This window comes from Cetorhinus maximus, chromosome 19 (genome assembly GCF_964194155.1).
Source record: "Cetorhinus maximus chromosome 19, sCetMax3.hap1.1, whole genome shotgun sequence".
Lineage (NCBI taxonomy): Eukaryota > Metazoa > Chordata > Chondrichthyes > Lamniformes > Cetorhinidae > Cetorhinus > Cetorhinus maximus.
The window spans coordinates 46,892,216-46,913,067 of NC_135897.1; the positions used below are offsets into that span (position 1 = coordinate 46,892,216).

General features: G+C 42.1%; 1 protein-coding gene across 1 annotated transcript in view; it reads right to left on the bottom strand.

Moving 5' to 3' along the window:
- LOC144694189 (lysosomal amino acid transporter 1 homolog) overlaps nt 1-20,852 on the bottom strand; it is a 58,920-nt gene that overhangs the window by 1,207 nt on the left and 36,861 nt on the right. Inside the window, exons 4-8 of the mRNA XM_078564545.1 lie at nt 17,999-18,128; nt 11,508-11,616; nt 7,502-7,620; nt 7,155-7,247; nt 5,692-5,877 (exon numbers count right to left, since the gene is read on the bottom strand). Of these exons, the coding sequence (XP_078420671.1) occupies nt 5,692-5,877; nt 7,155-7,247; nt 7,502-7,620; nt 11,508-11,616; nt 17,999-18,128 (637 nt within the window). The remainder of the gene's footprint in view (nt 1-5,691; nt 5,878-7,154; nt 7,248-7,501; nt 7,621-11,507; nt 11,617-17,998; nt 18,129-20,852) is intronic.

The following is a 20,852-nucleotide window of genomic DNA, read 5'->3' on the forward strand; positions in this document are numbered from 1 at the left end:
TTCGGCTCCAGAACTCCTCAATCTTAATTAAGACATGGACAAAGAAGTTGAATGCCAGGAAATCAATATCAGGTAGCATCACTGAGCATGGCATCAAGGAGCCTCATCAAAACCGAAGTCAATAGGTTTAAAGAAAAATCCCTCTGGAATCACACATGGTACAAAGGTGGATGATTTGTCATTGTTAGAGCACTGTCGTCACAGCCCCAGGACAGCGCTGCAGGGTTACCTTATGGAAGCATTAATGGGCCAACCACCGTTAGCTCTTTCATTAATGAGTTTCCTGCTGTCAGGTCAGGAATGAGCTGTTTGAGAGAAAGTCACAGAATTATCTTCCATTCACAGCTCTTCCAATGATGAACCAGCCCCTGCTAATCTACAGCAGGACTTGGACAGTATTCCGGCTTGGGCTGATAAGTGACAGATATCAAATTGTGCCAAGCAAGTGCCACGTAATGATCATCACGAGAAAAAGAAAGTCCAGTTATCTTCCCCTGACCTTCAACTGAACCACTACCCCTCGATCCCCCACCATTAACACCTTGGAGGTTACCATTGGCTAGAAGCAAAACTCAACATTGTGGCTATAAGAGCAGGGTAAAAGCTGGGTACAGTGTGTTAAGTGTCCCATCTCCAGACTACTCAAAGCCACTTCTCCATATGCAAGGTTCAAGTCAGAATGGTGCTGGACTACTCAACATTCACTTGGATGCATGCAGCTGCAGCCTATAAGCTAAGTTGAATAAACATATAAACTTTAATTAATTAAATGAATAAAACAAGGTTACATAGGGGTGACAGTATGTAGCAATTGCAGCATATAGGAGATTATGGAGAGCATCGTAATCTGAGACAACCATACGTGCAGTAAAGTGTCCACATCGCAAAGAACTTCAGCTCAGAGTTCAGCTGGAGTCTAAGGTGCAGGAGCCTGAGGTTCAGACATTAAAGAGCATTATGGAGAGGGACACTTTGATCCAGGAGGCAGTCACATCCCTTGGGTTAAGCAGTGGTACAGGTCCGGTTAGTGGTCAGAAACAGGAGAGTGTGACTGTAAGTCAAGCTGATTAGAGAACCCTGGGTGCAGTGGTGGAGAAGTCTCAGCCTTTATGCTTATTAAACAAGTACAAGGTTCTTTCTGTCTGTGTCTATGAGTGAATGGTCTGCAGGGTGGATGAGCAAACTGACTATGGCACAGTGGTACAGGAGGCCATATAATAGTTGGGGAAGTAAAAAGGAATGTGGTTAGTTGGGACAGTACAGTCACAGGGATAGGTATTGCTGTCTGCATTCATGGCTGGGTGTTGCAAAGGTTGTGCTGCCTGTTTAGTGTCAGGTTAAAGCTATCTCCTTGCAGCTGGAGATGAACTTGGGAGTGTGACAGGGAGGACCCAGTTGTCGTGGTTCACCTAGGAACCAACAACATTGGTACACCTAGAATGAGGTGCTGCTGAGTTGGAGGAGCCGGGGTTGAAATTAAAATGCAGAACCTCAATGGTAATAATCTCTGGATTGCTACCTGAGCTAAACAGAAATTGACACAGGGCTAAACAGGTTAGAGGGTTAAGTGTATGGTTGAAATATTTGTGTGGGAGGCAAGGATTCATGAGGCACTGTCACCACTGGAGGAAGAGAGAGAGCAGTTTTGTTAGGATGGGCTTCATTTAAACTGGGCTTGGACCAGTCTCCTGGAGAATTGTATATTCAGGGTGATAAGGCATTAAACTAAAGAAAGGTTGTTTGGGAGCGGGAAGTGGGGGGTGGGGGTGAAAAGTGAAGAGGATTCAGGGAAGGGTAAATTCATAAACGCCAAGAGAAATGCCAAGGCTGTAGAACAGAGCAGTGATGTCGGTAAAAATAAGCAGAGTAGGTCAGGAAGAGGCAGATCTTAACAAAAGGTAATAGGACATTGGTGACTAAGATAACAAAAAGAATAGAAAGAAGTTAAAGCTAAAGGAATTACATCTGAATGTGCAAAGCATTCGCAACAAAATAGATTAGTTAACAACATAGATAGAAATTAATGGGCTCAATAGCCATTACAGAGACGTGGTCGCAGAATGACTAAGGTTGGGAAATAAATATTTCAGGATACTTCATCTTTAGAAGAGGAAAACAAAATGGAAATAAAGGAGTAGTCCCGATAATAAAGGATTGTGATAAAAACGAAAGAGAGAGAAAAGAACTTGACTCTGAAAATTAAGATGGAGAATCAGTTTAGATAGAGCTAGGAATCAACAAGGGATGGAAAACAAGTGTGGGAATAGTTTACAGGTCTCCTAACAGTAATTGCAGTATGAGGAAGTTAGAAGTGCATATAACAAGGGTAAAACAGTAATCATGGGGAGCTCTAATCTTTATATAGACTGGGTAAACCAAACTGCAGTAACAGTGTAAAGGGCAATCTTGTGGAAATTATTTAATCTGGTTTTCTAGATCAACATATCAATGAACCAACTAGGCAACAGGCTATTTTAGATGTAGTACTGTGCAATGAGACAGAGTTAAATAATAACTGTATGGTCTACTCCTGCTTATATTTATGTTCTTATGAGTTTTATATTGAGTTGAGAGTGATTTAGATAAGAAATTAGGCTCATAAACCTCAAAGCAAACTATCAGGTATGAATTGAACAAGGTAGATTGGGAAACTACATTACAAGATGTAATGGTAGATAGGCAATGGCAAATATTTAAATAATTCATTCATAATTTGCAAATGTTATACACTGGAAAAATGTTCTGCCCGGGGCTAACTACAGAAGTTAAATATAACATAATATTAGATTATAGGAAGTGATTTATAATGTTGCCAAAAGAGGTAGTAAGCCTGAGGATTGAAAGAATTTGGGGAAGACAAAGAAATTGAAAAAGAAAAAAAAGAGTAAACAAGCATGAGACATAAAAACAGATTGTAAAAGCTTCTGTAAAAAGGAAGAGATTAGCAAAACTAAAAGTAGGTACCTTAAAGACGGACACGGGAGAAATTATAATAGAGAATAAAGGAAATGGAAGAGACATTAAACAAATATTTTGTATTGGTCTTTACATGGAAGACATAAAAAACATGAGAATGAGGAATTTAAAGTAATTAGTATTAGTAAAGAAATAGTACTGGAAAAATTAACCGGACTTAAAGTCAACAAAATCTCCGATCCTGATGGCCTACACCCCAGGGATTTAAAAAGAGGTGACTGCAGAGATAATGGATGCATTGGTTTTGAACTTCCAGAATTCCCTAGATTCTAGTGATCCCCATGAATTGGAAGGAAGGTTGAAAACCTAACCAAGGAGGGAGGAAGTAAACAGAGAAAAAAGACTGTTTAGCCTAACATCAGTTGCAGGGAAAAGGCTAAACTCTATTATTAGGCAGTGGTAACAGGGCACATAGAAATCATGATAATATTGGACAAAGTAAACATGGATATATGAAAGGGAAATCATTCTTGGCAAATCTGTTAGTTTTTTGAGGTTGTAACTAATAAGGTAGATATGGCAAACCAGAGGATGTATCTATAAAAATTTTCAAAAAGCATTCAATAAAGGTGCAGTGCAAGAAGTTATTACACAAAATTAGGGTGCACGGGCAGGATTTTACGCGTTGGCGAGACGGGACAGGGCCCGCTCGCCAACGCGTAAAATTACATGCGGTGACGTCGGGGGGAACTCCTGACGTCACCGCGCCCCATTTAAATTTTCAGGAAGGCGGCGGCGCAGTAAAATCAGCTGCGTGCCCGCCGACCTGTCAATGGCCAATTGAGGCCGTGGACAAACTCAATTCAGTAATTAAAGGACCTGCCCGTCCAATCATAAGGTTGGCGGGCAGGCCAGGAGCCCCGGCGCAAATTGGAAAAAGCAGGAAACCTCATCCATGGGTGGGATGAGGTTACATGTAGGTTTTTAAAAATTTTAATAAAGTTTTCCTGAAAATTATGGACATGTCCCAACTCATGTGACATGAGGGGACATGTAAGGGAAATTTTATTTTTCTAATTTTATCTTATTGACATTTAGAGCCGATCTCCCTGAGGCGACACTTAGCCTCAGAGAGACGAGTGAGCTCTTTTGTGCGCATGTGTGAAAGAGCGCACTCTCGATTTTAGGATTCCCCCCCACACCCCCCCCCCCTCCCCCCGCCCAGGAAGCACATCATGCTTCTGTGCGGACGTCACGCTGGGCAGGCCTCAATTGGCTCACCCATGTAAAATGGCAGCGCACCCCCGATTGGATGCGCGCCTGTGCGCGCCCGCCATTCAACTTCCCCCCCACCCCACCAGGGGGAAAATTCAGCCTCATGGGTTTGGGGCAATATATTGGCTTGGATTAAGGATTAATTAACAGACAGAGAACAGTAGAAATAAATGGGTCATTACCAGTTTGGGATTCATTAACTAGTTGGCTACTGCAAGGATCAGTGCTAGGACCTCAGCTCTTTACAATCCATATAAATGACTTAGATGAGGGGACTGAATATTAATTGTCCATTTCTGCTGAGGATACAAAGTTAGGTGAGAAAGTTTGCTATGAGGAGGATGGAAGGAGGCAGTAAAAGGTTTAGGTATCTTCATTGATTGGGCAAGCAGGCGGCAGATGGAATATAACACGGAGAAGTGTGCAGCTATCCACTTTGGTAGGAAAAATAGAAAAGCAGAATTTTTTTTTAAATGATGAAAGACTGGGAAATGTTAGTACTGAGTAAGCTCAATGGAACTACCAGCGTGTCATGGAAAAGATTCACCACTACTTTCCAGGGCAACTAGGGACAGGTGCACAAAGAAGTGCAGCTTTACCAATGTCACCAGTAAACTAAAAATACATTTTTTTTAAATTCAGTATAATCTCCACTTAAATTTATTTTCCTTAAAACAAAAGCAAGTGGGGAGAGATTTCTGTGGATTTGGGTAATAAAGTGATACGCTCTATCAAGGGCAATGTTAACTTGGGAGGATACATGACATGGGTACTGACATCAGTGGAAATGGACTAGAGCAAGTAGTCAGTCAAACTGAGTTTATAAATTGCGGACCTCAATCAACTAAGAATGTGAAAGCAGATAAACAGGCTGGAAAGTTGATATTTTTGTACATAGCAGTGGAATGAGGCACATTGTTCTAGGGACACAGGAAATGGAGAAGGACGTTTAGCACCTCGGGCCTGTTGCGCCATTCATTGAGATCACAGCTGATCTACAACCTAACTCCATATACTCACCTTATTCCTATATCCCTTATTACCGTTGTTTAATAAAGGTGTCTCAATCACAGATTTAAGAATAATAAATCGATCTAGCAATAATTGCCGTTTGAAGAAGAGACTACCAAACTTGTAGAACTTGCAGAGTTTCACTCTTAAATCCTAAATAGGCATCTGCTACTCAGCACTTTTGAGTTCTAATATTCTCCCCCGCCATGCCGTTTAACCGTGCCACACCACTTCCTCCCAAATTTTTTCCATGCCCTTTAACCAAGTGCAAATTCCGAATATATTTCATCTGGCAACTTCTCAAAATTGAAAACCTCTGGAAACTTAAAAAGGTTAACGTCTCTTAACAATCTGAACATCTAGAAGCCAAAACTAAAAATTCTTTGAAAAATCGATACTCCCTCTCAGCGAACTTTCTCGCAAGCCTCTAATGTCATGCTTACCATTTTAAAAAGTTGCACACTGCAATAGTAACACTGAAAAGGATACAAAGAAATCCACCAACAGGACCCCAAAGCTACCTATTAACCAGGCCAGATGATGGAGGATGTATTTTTTGGCCGATGCTTTATTTTCAGGCACATTTACAGCCACACTCAGTCCATATGTAGTATTACCCAGCATTGCCAGAGCAAACAGCAAATAGGATGTACCCTCTGTGGATTTCCTTTGGAACTGCAACAATCAGATTACATGAACTAAACTTCGGTTCCATGCAACAACCTTGTCGTCTAGCTATTTCAAGTAAATAAGGGTACTTTTAAAAATAAACTTTAAAAATATAATTTTGCAACTATCCAAAACATCTGGCAATCCAAATTTATATTCAGTGAATAAACACATTATTGTATAATATCATCATTAGGCCAAGTGACCTTTCAGCAATGACAATAACATGGGTTTCAGCAAGTTCACTGCAGTGCTCAGCCTATAAATGAAATCTTTGTAATCCACAATGTGCTGACCACACGGACAATGGAATTGTTATTTTTGTCATAGAGAATTCCATGCTGCAGGCTGAACTCTTATGCTTCTCATTCGAGGAGAAAAATAAATAAATACTTGCTGTGTTCTCCAGTGACACCACCACAAGTACAGAAAGCAGCAAACAAAAAGGAAGGAAACACTGGGCGGAATCGTCCGCGCCTGCTGGCATCAGGCATGTTCGGCAGCGTGAACGGACAATATGGTGAGAAGGTCAAAAATCGGTTTCACAACGTCGTGAAACCAGTTTGCGATCGTCCGCTCAGCACGTCGATGGCAGGCCGCGTTTCCCACCACCACACGTCGGGAACTTTATTGTAATACACCTGCATACCATTATAAGGCTAGCCCACCTTAGCTCATCACTCCCATGCTTGATTGTCAGCATGCCGACGTGTTTCACAACCAAACATAAGTGACATGCACCCGGCGAGCTGCACTTCGCTCAGGACTTTGAGGTTTGTTTGCCTCCCTTGCTTCGGGCAGCATTGGCAGTCATCAGCAGAAGGCTTCAGAGACAGCACACATAACTTTTAGGGGGGCTCATGGGCAGGTCTCTACCTCCACAGCGTCCAAAAGGCACTTGAGGGATGCATCACTAAACCTGGAGGCTGCAATCTTCTTGCCTTTCGGGGCCATGTCTTACTGGCAACAGTCCTTGGCTGGAAACACAGAGGTGTGTGCGCAGCTGTACTTTAAATATGGCGCCTGGTGTGATGAAGTAGCAAGGTGACGGCATGGCGGGTGAATCAAAGCCCACCCGCCATGGAAACAGTGCGTTTCCCAGGAATGCATAATTAATGCGGCGCGTTTGGGGGCGATGCGGCCGGTGGGTTGAAGGTGGTTTTACTCGCCCGCTACCGCACTTGGTGCAAATCTGGGCCGATTCCGCCACTGTTTTTCTGAAACTGATCACAATTAATCTAAATTTTACAAATCAGAAAGCAGAGACTGAATAAATTACATACATTTTTGTATAGCTGCGGAAAACGAGAGCCAAGATAAAATATGCAGGACATGTAGCCACTGATGTATCCCATGAATTCAATGTCAAAAGTACCCTGAAAAACAGGAAAACAACAACTGTCACTGTGACAAAAATGAATGAATATAATAAAACTAGAAAAAACATTAATTCATAGTTTGTAGCTTTTAGGAAGTAAAAATACAAAAGATGTTCAGATGACATGCAAGATTTTAACAATGTTAAAGACTTGCTTTAGAGTTTTTAGAATTTCAAGTAAATAGCAACTTATGTCATGAGTACATGAAAAATAAATAAATGGACTAGAACAAAGCCAACACCATCACGAACCCTTTGTCCTGGGCGACTCCTACTTTGGTGAGATATTCTCAATAAATGTAATATAGTCATCATTGCTATCACACATAATAGAACCCAGGAAACACACAGCCACTTCAAGAGGGAATTTGCTGAAAGACAAAACATACCAGGGTTTATCAAGGTTGAAACAAAGGTCTCCATCACACGTAGCTGTTGAGTAGATGTCAAATAAATACACAAAGAAAAATGGATGTGGCATTGTTGCTCTATTGCAGAAAAAGATTACAAGCTGCTAATGTGGAATCTTGGAGCTAAATACCTGATGGCCATCCAAAAGAACTACAATTGCCATTGATCAATGCACCCCTGTGCCAAGGCAGAAATGGTGTCCCAGCTGATTTTAATAAACCACTGGTCTAGAATGTAGTCTGCCTGCTCATGGGTTGGGCAGTGGGGGTGGGGGTGGGGTTGGCGAACCAATTTCCTATCCTCCCCAACCAGCTAGTTGAATTGGAGTGGAATGCCTGTTTGGCAAGCAGAGTTCATTGAAGCAATGCAAGCAAGAGCCAGTTCTCAAAATGGCTCAGGCCCCACAGTAGAAACAATGGGCAGTGAAACATGTTCCACTCACCAACTGCCCATTTTGTGCCAAAAATTAAAACCAACCCCCATTTGCTTTATTTGTTGAGTTGCTTCAACTTTGTATTAGGCCAAATATCCTGCAACATTGGAAATTATAATAAACCTGTCTCATTCTTTGCTTATTGATTTTACAATAGTGTATGAGATCAAACAGGATTTGAAACAAGGGTGAACCTTTGGTGGGGCACTAAACAGATCCGTCACCCATCACACCAATCCACCCGCTTTTATCCCCTAAGTTAAGCATCACTCCCAATAGGAACATTTGAGAATCACATTTTTGGACCAAACATCGCAATTTGTTTTGAGTTTATTTTAAAACTACTGAATTAAAAAATTGTCTGTCAGGTACAATGTACGATTACAGAAAGATAATACTGAGCATTACATATGTATGAACATTATTGCCTTTGATGATTGAAATATATTTGGGTTAACTTGGAGTATTCGTAAACTATTAATTATATTGATCAAATTTACAGCTTTCACACAGGTTATGATGTACTTGCTTGGAGGTACAATTTCTACTCCGATACAAATAACCCATTGCTGCAATGTCTATTTTGTTTCTTTTGGTAATTTACTACTGTAACTTAATTTGTTTCAGCAGTTCTAGCAAAGCAATTCTTATAGCCGACAGTTTAACCCAGCAGGATGGAAACCCGCTCACTCAACCTGACAACCAATGTAGATTATTGAATAAGGAAGACTTAACAGTGAGACAAAACTAACATGAAGAATGACTTAGCTTACTTCAGCAATATTGTATTTTGCTTAGATGCTGTGGGAGTACTTCAATTAAATTGTGGTCCTATCAGAGTGGAACATATTTGCATAAACTGATTTCAAATGTTTTTGTTCAGCAAGGTCCCAACATAGAACACATTATATTAATTTTGGAGAGCTTGACCTTTTTAATCATTTCCAATTGTAAAATGCTTTAACTATGCTTCCACCCAAAAAACTATCACACCCACAAAATTTTCATCTGTACTGCATTCTGATTTTTAAATCACAGTGCAAAAGTACTGGACCCCCATTTAGCAGAGTACTCTGTGGCATACCATGCTGGAAATATTCAGTACATTGCTACATAACATGATACTTAACTTGCAAAACATATGACCCACCCACTGGGAAAAGAAAATCCCTAACCTTTCCTTATATTGCAGCAGTAAACTTTAACAATGTATGTAAAGATTAAATGAAGTATATAGATATCCACTATCTACTCAATGTTTTCCAAATAAACATGAGTCAAAGCAGAAGCATAGTAAAGTCATGATGCACAAACAAATAACATTAGATCACAATATCTATCTCATACTTGAAACTCTTATCAGTACTTTTTTTTTTATTTGTTCATGGAACGTGTCTGCTACTGGCAAGGCCAGCACCTATTGCCCATCCCTAATTGTTATTGGGAAGGTGGTGGTGAGCTGCATTCCTGAGCTGCCGTGTTTCATATGGTGTAGGTACACTCACAGGGCGGTTAAGGAGGGAGTTCCAGGATTTTGAGCAAGTGACAATGAAAGAATAATGATAGATTTCCCAAGTCAGGATGGTGCGTGACTTGGAGAAGAACTTGCAGGTGGTGGTGTTCCTATGCACATGGACATCACTTACATTGTTGACTTTTTATTTCTGAGTTTTAAACCCAGCCATCTACAAGGGAGAATCATCCTCGACACAAGGGATTGCTGATTATTTCTGAGTAATGATCATGGTGGAGAGAAAGAGAAATTAAGGGCTCTATATATTGAATTACATAAAACATTCGACATTGATCCAGTCTATTTGTGCTGTGTTTATACTCCATATGAGCATCCTCCCATTCTAACTACTTCTTCCCACCCTGACTTCCTAGCTCTCAATTGTCTTTTTTTATTCATTTATGGGATGTGGGCGTCGCTGACTAGGCCAGCATTTATTGCCCATCCCTAATTGCCCTTGAGAAGGTGGTGACGAGCTGCCTTCTTGAACCGCTGCAGTCCCACATGTATACATCAACCCTGCTTGTAAATGCACAAATGCTACCTCCCTCAATTATTCCACCAGGCAGGGAATGCCAATTCTTAACAGCCTGCAAAGTAATTCCTCTGAATTTCTTTGTTTGATCTGTTGGTGCTTTTATGTACTTATACTACCTTGTTCTGGATTCACCAAAAACAGAAACACTTTATTACATCCACCCTATTAGACCCCTTGTCAATTTTCAAGGGCTTGATCAGTTCTCCTTTTAGTCTTCTATTTTCCAGAGAAAGTAACCCCAAACCTGAAGCAGCTGGGATAGTCCTCAATCAAGCAGCCAAGGTTAAGGAGAGATTTAAAAAATGAGATGTTCAAAAGTATGAGGGAATATGATAAGAGTGCAAGAGTAAATAAGGAGAAGCTGTTACCACTGGTGGTTGGGTCAACAGCCAGAGGATACAGATTTAAGATAATTGGCAAAAAATAGCAAAGTGCAGTTGAGGAAAATGTCTTTATGATCTGGAATGCAATTCTTCCAAGGGTAATGGAAGCAGATTCAATAGTAATCTTCATAAGGGAATTAGGTGTATACTCGAAAGAGAACATTTTGTAGGGCTATAGGAAAAATAAGGTAGGTATAGGGAAGATTCTATGCTCAAACTATCCTTCTGATTGTTGCATCCTTTCAAATTTGATAACATCCTTGCTCTCTGTCTTTTCTCCAGTGCTCCAATATCTTTATTCCAGCAAAAGTTTTTTTCTCATATTGCTTTTGAGGTTAAAGCAGCAAAAGTGTTATGAGAAAAATAACTTTTTAATGCAGAGAGTGGTTAAGGTCTGGAATGCACTGCCTGAAAGTGTGGCAGAGGCAGGTTCAATTGAGGCTTTCAAAAGGGAATTGGACTGTTATCTGAAAATGAAGAATGTGCAGGGTTAAGGGGAGAAGCTGGGAGAATGGCACGAAGTGAATTGCTCAGAGAGCCAATGCAGACATGATGGGACCGAACGGCCTCCTTCGGCATTGTGACAATTCTGAGATTTGGGGATTTAAAATCCGATTACTCAAAGAGGTGGTGGCCTGACACCGATTAAAAACTGTTTATTTTTTGTGATGAACCATTTTCAGTTTCTTTAACCATACTTCATCAAGTTACCTCTTTTAAACACATGACAGAAAAGTTTTTAAAGAAAATTGTCTGTATGCTACGCATGGCAGATTTTGCATTCAACAATATGCAAGTAAGTTTGAATGGAAACTCAGGAGGGAGAAAACACCATCCAAAATGGGCGCAATTCCTACTGGGATTGGCAATTGCACCCAAAGCAGAAACTCTAACGGCTAGAACTGCCAAATTATTTAAAAAGATACAACAGCTAGGTATTTTTTAAGTTAAACAATATGAACCCAAAAAGCAACACTTACACCGAATAAAATACTGCTTACATCTGCCTTTCCTATTCTTCAACTTATAATAGACAAATTGTGAGATCATCATACTGTCAAGGGTAACGTAAAAATTAGCTGTAACTGTCTAGAAAGAAAACAAAACATGATTAGTTTCATCATTACAAATTTCCAGAAGGTTCCAGATATAAATAAGTTGCAGAACATGAAATTAGAATGTCCATTAACATTAAATGTAACCCATTATGTTACCATGTAATATAAAAGAGCATTACAACAAAATAAGTTTGTGGCTTTACAGCAACATATTTAAACTTGTATATTCTATGTTACATAATAATTTAAGAATATAATTTTCTGCAATTTCACCATTCTTTGTAGACATTATCGGTCTACCGTATGTCAAGGATGTAAGACGTATTCTATCTCTAATATAGTCTGATTTTTTTGTTTCACTATTGAATCTCTTAACTGAATTTTCCCCCCGTCGGGGGGGGAAGTTGATGGGCGGGCGGGCGTGCTTCCGATTGGAGGCGCGGCGCCATTTTACGTGGGTGGGCCTTAGCGTGACGCCCGTACAGAAGCACTACGCGCTCCCTGTCCGGGCAGGGTGGGGGGGAATCCCAAAATCGAGAATGCACTCTTTCGCGCATGCCCACGAAAGAGCGCACTCATCTCCCTGAGGGGAGATCGACTGTACATGTAAAAAAGATAAAAATAGAAAAATAAAATTTCCCTTACATGTCCCCTCATGTGACAATGTCACGTGAGTTGGGACATGTCCATAATTTTTACAAAATCTTTATTAAAATTTTTAAAGCCTACATGAAACCTCATCCCGCCCGTGGATGAGGTTTCATGTATTTTCTAGATCCCGCCAAGGCTCCTGGCCTGCCCGCCAACCTTAAGGTTGGATGAGCAGGTCCTTTAATTACTTAATTGACCCTGTCAATGGCCTCAATTGGCCATTGACAGGTTGGCGGGCGCCTCTCGCCTTCCTGAAAATTTAAATGGGGTTCCCCCGACGTCACCGCACATCATTTTACACATTGCTGAGCAGGCCCCGCCCCCGCTCGCCGACTCGTAAAATTCTGCCCAATATGTTTAATTAATGGCTTACATAACCATATGAGATAGCCCATAACAGCACCGCTCAGCTAAGATATTCTGCCATTGCAAGTGAGCATTAACCAAACAAACAGTTAGAATAAGTCTCTAGGTTCTTTTGGCAGAAAGGAAATTGGTCAATTACTACGTCTATGAAAACAGGTGTGACCATTTTGCCAGTGACAATATGGTTAAAACAAAATTTGAAAATTTATGTTCAAATCGGATTTCCTCAAAAGGAAAGTTACTTATCAATTGGCAAATATGATTTTATTTCAATTTTATGGCTGAACTTGGTTTGCTGAAAGTTAACGTAGTAAATTTCCATCAGCTCAAAGGGTGTTTTTAAAATTCAATATCAGAATATTGACCTGTGAAGCATTTTTGTTATAAATAAAATACCTTAGTGAGGATTAAATGGAATAATTTGTGCAATAGAAAATGTATTGAACTTTTACTTAATGGGACCAATCACATTAAATTCCAATTGGATATGAAATTTAAGATGGTCTAATTAAGGAAACTAGAATCGGCTCTCTCCCAATAGGCATTTGAAGTTTATCATATTAGGCCACTTTAGCGAAGTACATTTCTGTTACACATCAAACTTCACAATACAGGGATTGAACTTGGAATGTGACTTTCCACTTATTGGGCTCAATAATGCAGGAGGGGTAGAGAGAGGGTGGGGGTGGGGGGTAGAGAGAGGGTGGGGGGCAGACACCACTCCAGAAACCACATTGGCATGGAGCTGACACGCTCCACTTTGACCCACCCCGCAGCCACAAAGAGCTGCAGGTGGACTAATGAGGACCAAGTGGGACTTTCGTCCCTCATTGGGGCTCTAGTGCCACCTCTGCAATCGGCTGGCAGTTCCATCAGTCTCGGCAGTGCCAGGAAGGTGTCAGTGGCAGCTGCCTGGACTGCTGGAGAAGAAAGGACCCCAAAGTCTTGGATCCCCGGAGCAAGTAAGTCTGAGGTCTTGGGCCAAGAGGGTTTTGGTAGATTAAGGAGAGGGGTAGTGGGGGAGTTGAAGGGAGGGAGCGGGCGGGTAAGAAAAGGAAGGAGGGATTCAACCTAAGGGGGCCATTCCCTGAAGAGCGAACCCCCCTCCCCTTCCTTCCCCATCCTTTAAAGCACTGAGGTAAAAAAAAAAAATTGGGCTTCCCACTCCCACCCTGCTGGCCACGCCAAATGTTTTATGACGTGGACAGCATAATGTCAGGGTCGGTTGGCTTGATAACAAGCCTAATTCCACTTTAATTGTTCATTTAAATATGGCAAGTGGGCTGCTGATTTCAGTGCCCACCTGCCCTCCGTATTAAGGGGTTGAACTCAGGAGTGGGCGGGAAAGTGGTGGGATGGCACCCACCAATTTTACGGGCTACCCCTCCTCCATTTTACATGCCCCCACTGTGGGAAACACTCCCGCCGGGGGCACATAAAATTCAGCCCACTGTTACTGACGTATGATGCTGGATCTGTTGGGTGTCGGAGTCGATCTGGGTCAGTGGGGTGTTGGTGTAGACTGCTCAGTGGGATAGAGAGCAACATGTGAACTCTAGTGGTCAGTCAGAGGGCAAGTTCCAGGTTACAGAGCTTCAATTCAAGGAAAATATACCTTTATTGGGAAGCATGATAAATACTTAAGGGTGAAAAGAAACCAATGTTCTTCTGATAGGGTTAGATGAATAGGAGCAGGGGAAGCTCCTGTGGAGCATAAACATCAACAAGGACCAGTTGAGCAAATAGCCTTTTTTCTTTGCTATACATTCTAAGCAATTGTTGCAGAAATACCTTTGGGAACATTAGTTATAGAAATAGATACTCATACCATGTCCATGTCTTATCTGTAAATGAATCATGGAACTAGTGAATGACAGCTGGGTTTAAGAGACACAGTGAGATCCCATGATAAAATGAAGGGTACGTCGCAATCACAATTAAATACAAAAAACACCATTCAAACTAATCCCCAGGCCTATTTTATGAACTAAGAAAATAATGTGGAACATGGAATTGCTCCTTAGGAGAGCCACCACATGGACATGGTGGGCAGAATGGCCTTCTTCTGTGCTGTAACGATTCTATGGAAGCACATGTTTATCCAAACCTTTCGAATGGGTATTATGCAATGCATGTCCTAAGTCTGCGCCACACATTCAGATCCTAGCTGCCAATCTACAAATATTGTTTAAAATATTCCCTCAGTTCGTTTTGAGTAAACCACAGTTGTCTAGTTGCACACAAAACATTCCTCCGGTAGCATATTTTACAGTCAGCAAGGGTGCTTTTCATTATTAACTAAGTAGCGAAAAGAGGTGACTGAGATCTGAAATATAATCCTTAGCAACATCACTCAATATCCGGTCTCAGGTATCAGTCTAACAGCTGATCCATTTTCAGTTACTTGATGCATTTCGGTAGGAAGAACATGGAGAGACAATATAAAATAAGGGGTACAATTCTTAAGGGTGTGCAGGAGCAAAGGGACCTGGGTGTATATGTGCATAGATCTTTGAAGGTGGCAGGATAGGTGGAGAGAGCAGTTAATAATGCATACAGTATCTTGTGCTTTATTAATAGGGGCACAGAGTACAAGAGCAGGGAGGAGATTATGCTGAGCTTATATAAAACACTAGTTAGCCTCAGCTGGAGTATTGTATACAGTTCTGGGTGCCACACCTGTAGGAGGAATGTGAAAGTGTTGGAGATAGTGCAGAAGAGGTTTACAAGAATGGTTCCAGGGATGAGAAACTTCAGTTTCAGTTATGAAGATAGATTGGAGAGGTTGGGGCTGTTCTTGGGGAGGGGAAGGCTGAGAGGAGATTTGATAGAGGTGTTCAAAATCATGAGGGGGCTGCATAGAGTAGAGTAGATAGGAGAAACTGTTCTCACACATAAAAGGATCGAGAATGAGAGGCCACAGGTTCAAAATGATTTGCAAAGGAAACAAATGTGATGTGGGAAAAACCTTTTCACACAGCGAATGGTTCGGGTCTGGAATGCACTGCCTGGAAGTGTGGTGGAGGCAGGTTCAATCGAGACATTCAAGGTGATTATTGGAATAGAAATGCAGACCAAACGGCCTCCTTGCGTGCCATAACAATTCTGCGATTTCAATTATGTTTTCAACTTAACGGTTTTTCCGAGTTGTTCAGAGCCCACTTGTGCTGCTCACAGACAACATGCATTCTTTCAATGCTGAATAATAACCAAATGTGTAATATTAAAAAGTTGTATTTGTATGATGAGGCACAGAAAGGAATCAAAAAAATTCAAGAAGTTCATGTGCTGGACACCTAACTTGTTAATATTCTAATTGCAAACTTCAAAATGGCTCAGAAACGATACTGAAAGAAAACTTGTACTTTGTTCCACATGAAATCAAATGCTCATACAATTTTGATATGGAAATGACATAATAAAAAAAATCGTAGCTAGGACTCATTACACTGGCAACTACTAGCATGGTACAATTTGAGAAAATGCTCTTTGCGCCAATGTCATTTAATGATGAATAAGCAGGGAAAAAAAGAGTTCTGCAGAGATTCTCACTAATCATTTAAACAGCTCAGATAACTTCAGCAGTGCAACTATTTTCTACCAGCTTAAAATTATAGCATTTGTAACTGCCTGAAGTAAAATCGAACAAATTGTGCCTTCAAGAATATTAGAGTGCAGCAGGAAATTTCATTGCAGCAGTATCAATGTCATTTTTTCATTATAAATGTGTAAATGGATATTTGATTAATTGGGACATTTGTAAATAGCATTGAAAGGTTACCTCTAATAATGCTGCATTAAGTACAATAAATGTAAAAATCTATTTCAGAAGTCAATATCATAGTTTGATTAGACTGTAGTCCCTATCAACACGGACACTATGGGCAGGGGTTTACATTCGTTGGGCAGGCGTGCACCTGACCCGATCGGGCATAAAATCACGTGCAATGACGTCAGGAGAGTGTCCCGATGTCAGCGCGCACTCTTGATCTTTCGGTCGGCGGGCACGCGCGAGAGTCGGCAGTGTGCCGACCGACAATTAAGAGACCTTTTAGGCCCTTAAGCAATTAATTAAATTGTATTTTTCGCTGCCCGCTTAACCATTCGGTTGGTGGGCGGGCGAGTCAGCCAGGCAACTTTTGCATTTTTAATGAAACCTCATCCACGGGCTGGATGAGGTTTCCAATGGCGAGTAAAAAATGCAAAAAAAATATTTTCACTTCATTTTTAACATGTCCCTCTTCACATGACTGAGTCACATGTGGGGACATGTTTATATCATTTATTAAATCTTTACTTTCCTTTGTCCAAATCTTCAGCTCCGAGGCAGCTCTGTGCCCTCAGGGAGCTGTCAGCACGTGTACCCCTGCACATGCTCAGACTTCTGCGCTCATCCTCCTCCCGCCCCCACCCCAGAAGCGCTGAGCGTTTCAGCGCACCTTTCAGGCTGGTTGGCCGTTAATTGGCCAGCCAGCATGAATTCGCGGTCGGGGCCCAATCGTAGTCGGCGGTCCGTATCTCGGCCACTCCCGGGCCCACCCGACGAAGGGAAAATCCTGCCCCATGCATCAGCTATTAACTATCCCTATCAACTACGAACACTGGTTGTAGTATGGTGCAACACCATGGAGATGCATTTCCTTATCTCCATCAAGCCCTCAGCCGTGTCACTATGGATAAGCGCACAATGGAGGCCAGGTGCTTCTTCCTAGGGAGGCAATAAGAAAAAAGAGCAAGGGAGATGTGTGTATTCACTAGGCTGCTCTGAGGCAGATCCTTGCAGTTGCTAAAATATAGCTTTGGAGGAACAGTTGAGAGCAGGTTTTCTTCCTGCTCATTCACAAGAGGCATGCTGCTCATCGTCAAGAGGTATGCAGTCCTGTCAGAATGGAAAGACGGGGAAAACAGGAAAGTTTGGAATGTAGTGCACCCATTAGAAAAAAAGGAAACTTGAAAACATTGTTTGGAAGTTAAATATCCTTTTTAGTCTATTCTTGTTCATTTTTGAATCCTGTTATTTAAGCATTGATGGTGAAAGACCTCATTTGGGTACTTACTTATTGAGATATTGGGTACTTATTGAGTCATTGAGATAATCTAGCGTTTGGTTGTACTGACAAAACTACAGAAGCACTCTGGAGTAATCACTTAGCTCTGGTAGATTTAATCAGTTCCATCACAAAGTTACTCATTAGTATTCTTTAGTTTATTTTGTTGAATGCTTACAATGTAAAGAAAATGGGAAAACTGAATTTGTCATAAAGTACAATAAGAGGCTGCTTCATGGACATTCTTTAGCTATTGACATTTTTAACATTTGTAACATGAAATCAAAAATCAATGCTGAACATAGTAAATATGAGAAACAACGTAGTGGTGCAAAGTGTTTACCTTACCTGAATAAGCAGCTGATTGGTCAAGTAGCAGCCAATAAAATTGGTGATGTCACCACAGACCCAACAAAGCAGAAACCCCACTGACAGTGCATGGTCAACCTTCTCATTCTTGTAAGCCACATACATTTGGCTAAAAAAGAAATCAAATTGCATTAATACAATTATGGTTTTGTGACTTTTTAAAAAATACACATCTTCCCTGTTCAATTGTTAACAATACCCCTAAACAGACTTGGAGCCGCTTCTTAAAACAAAATGGTGCAATGCCTTTTCAATAGATCATTTGTCCAAATTTCTTCTTACATTAATAATTTCATAAGTTCACTCAGACTTTGTATAAGTAATCACTTTATATTTTATAATTTCTGACCAGCTTTTAATCTGTAAGCAACAAAACTTTTAAACTTTACCCCATCATACAGATGAATGGAGGGTGAAAGAAGTGAACGAGAGTGATGCAATGAGCTCTATGTACATACATACTGAGTTTATATATACAGCAATATTTAATTAATTAGTATTTATTTTTCTCCTCCAATTTTTTTGATCTTATATCTCCTGAAAATGGGGACAAATGCTTCAGGGCACAGTGCATAAACCAAGCAATATCTGTGAGTATATTTTCCAATATGGGAGACGTCAATGCGAAGTTCAATCCAGTCTTCACCAGATATCCAGACATTTTCATTCCTGTAAGGTTTATTGGAAAACAAATCAGGAGTGGGAACCCTGAATGACCAGCCAGAACACGGAGGTCAATTGTACAACCATCGTCATCCCTGCTAACATCAACTTTTGATTGAGAGCATTTAGTTTGTAAAGCTCTAATCTGCATCCTGCAGTATATTTTCCTATTCAGTAATCCACTGGGGCAAGGGCGGTCATGACTCACTCTAAATCTTCAGTTAGTACATAGGAAGTCCAACCAGAAAACAATTGTTGCTGGATCTTGTGCTGGGTAATGAACCAGAACACAGGGCAATATTTTCCTGTTGGCCTGCGGGGGCAGGCCCCACACGTCCGCGTGTAAAATGACAAGCGATGACATCGGGCGAGTGTTCCGACGTTACCGCGCGCCATCGTAATATTTCGTTGGGCAGGTGCGCGATGATATTCGATGCATGCCCGCCATTAATTAACGGGCCACTTAAGGCCCTTGACTCACCAAACGACGCAGATTTTTTGGCGCCCTTGCAACCTTTGGGTCGGTGCACGGGCAGGACACATTTGTATAAACCTCACCCAAGGGCAGGATAAGAGGGCTGATTGGGGTTGTGAGTGTGCTCTCTCAAGTATTGATTTTTCAAAGTTTTTTTAAACTTGCCTGTGTGATCTGCAATACTTCAAAGCGCACACCAGCTGCTTTGTCTGGACTCTTAACCTTCAGGTCAGCACACTGCAGTGAGGAATCTTTTTCGGGCCTGCCGTTTTCAGGAAGCCTTCCCTTAGCCCGGGAATGGCAGCTGAACTGTCCACTGGAGGCACCTCATCTGTGGAGGAAGGGAGGGCTAGAAGAGGGAGGAGGCCAGGAGTGCACATTCAGCCTCCAGGGGAGCCACCTTTGGGAGGTCAGAGGCAGGCACAAGGGGCGCAGGGCCAAGAGGTAGTCTAAGGCGGAAGGGGCCACAAAAGATGCCACTATCCTGCTGCCAGGGTTTACAGGCGGCAAAGCAGCTACCTCAATATGTCTGAGGTGCAGTGCCGAAGGAGGTTCCATCTCTCAAGGGAGACGGTCAACTATATCTGTCAGATGATTGGGCCTGAGATCTCCGCGAACTGTGTGGGTGGACACCCCATGCCAGTGGCTCTGAAGGTCACAGCTGTCCTCAACTTCTATGCCTCTGGCTCCTTCCAGAGGTTGGTGGGTGATCTTTGCAGTGTCTCCCAATCAGCTGTCCACACTTGTGTCAAGCCGGTCACAGACGCTCTGTTCAGGCGTGCATTGACCTTCATCCACTACCGCTGGGACCAGACAAGCCAGACACAGCGGCCATTGCTGGCTTCCCCCGCATCCAGGGTGCAATAGACTGCACACATGTGGCCATCAAGGCGCCAGCAGGTGAGCCCGGTGCCTTTGTCAACAGGAAGGGCTTCCACTCCATGAACGTGCAGATAGTGTGTGATCACAAGCTGCTGATTCTACAGGCTGAATTTTGCCCTTGACCGGCAGGCGGGTGGATCCCACAACTGCGAGAGTGCACTCTTTCACACATGCGCATGAAAGAGCGCACATCTCCCTGAGGCTAAGTGGTGCCTCAGGGAGATCGCTGAAAGGCTGTAAAAGATTAAAAATAGAACAATAAAAAAATCATTAACATGTCCCCCTCATGTGAAAATGTCACACGAGATGGGACATGTTAATGAAGTACAGAAAAACTTTATTAAACTTCTTTTAACCCGATATCAAACCTCATCCCGCCACTGGATGAAGTTTGTTAAAAAAATCACTTACCCGCCTGCCTGTTGGGCCTGTGCGCCGAGCCGAAGTTCGCACGGGCTCCTCAAAATCCTCATCAAGTGGTGACTTAATGGCCTTAACAAGGCCTTTAATTAATGGCGGGCACGCGTCGCGCTGCATAGCGCGCCCGCCGACCTAAACATCGCGATGCCGCTCACTGACGTCGGGATGCTCGCGCGACATTTTAAGCACTGACGTGCGGGCTCCGCCACCCACGTCAGCCAGAAAATTCAGCCCTACGAGTCTGTGCAAGGTACCCAGGCAGCTCCCATGATGCCTACATCCTCAGACACTCCCAGGTGCCGAGGCTCTTCAGTGCTCCAGCCCGACTGGATGGATGGCTGCTGGGTAACAAGGGCTATCCCCTCAGAAGGTGGCTCATGACGCCTCTTGCCA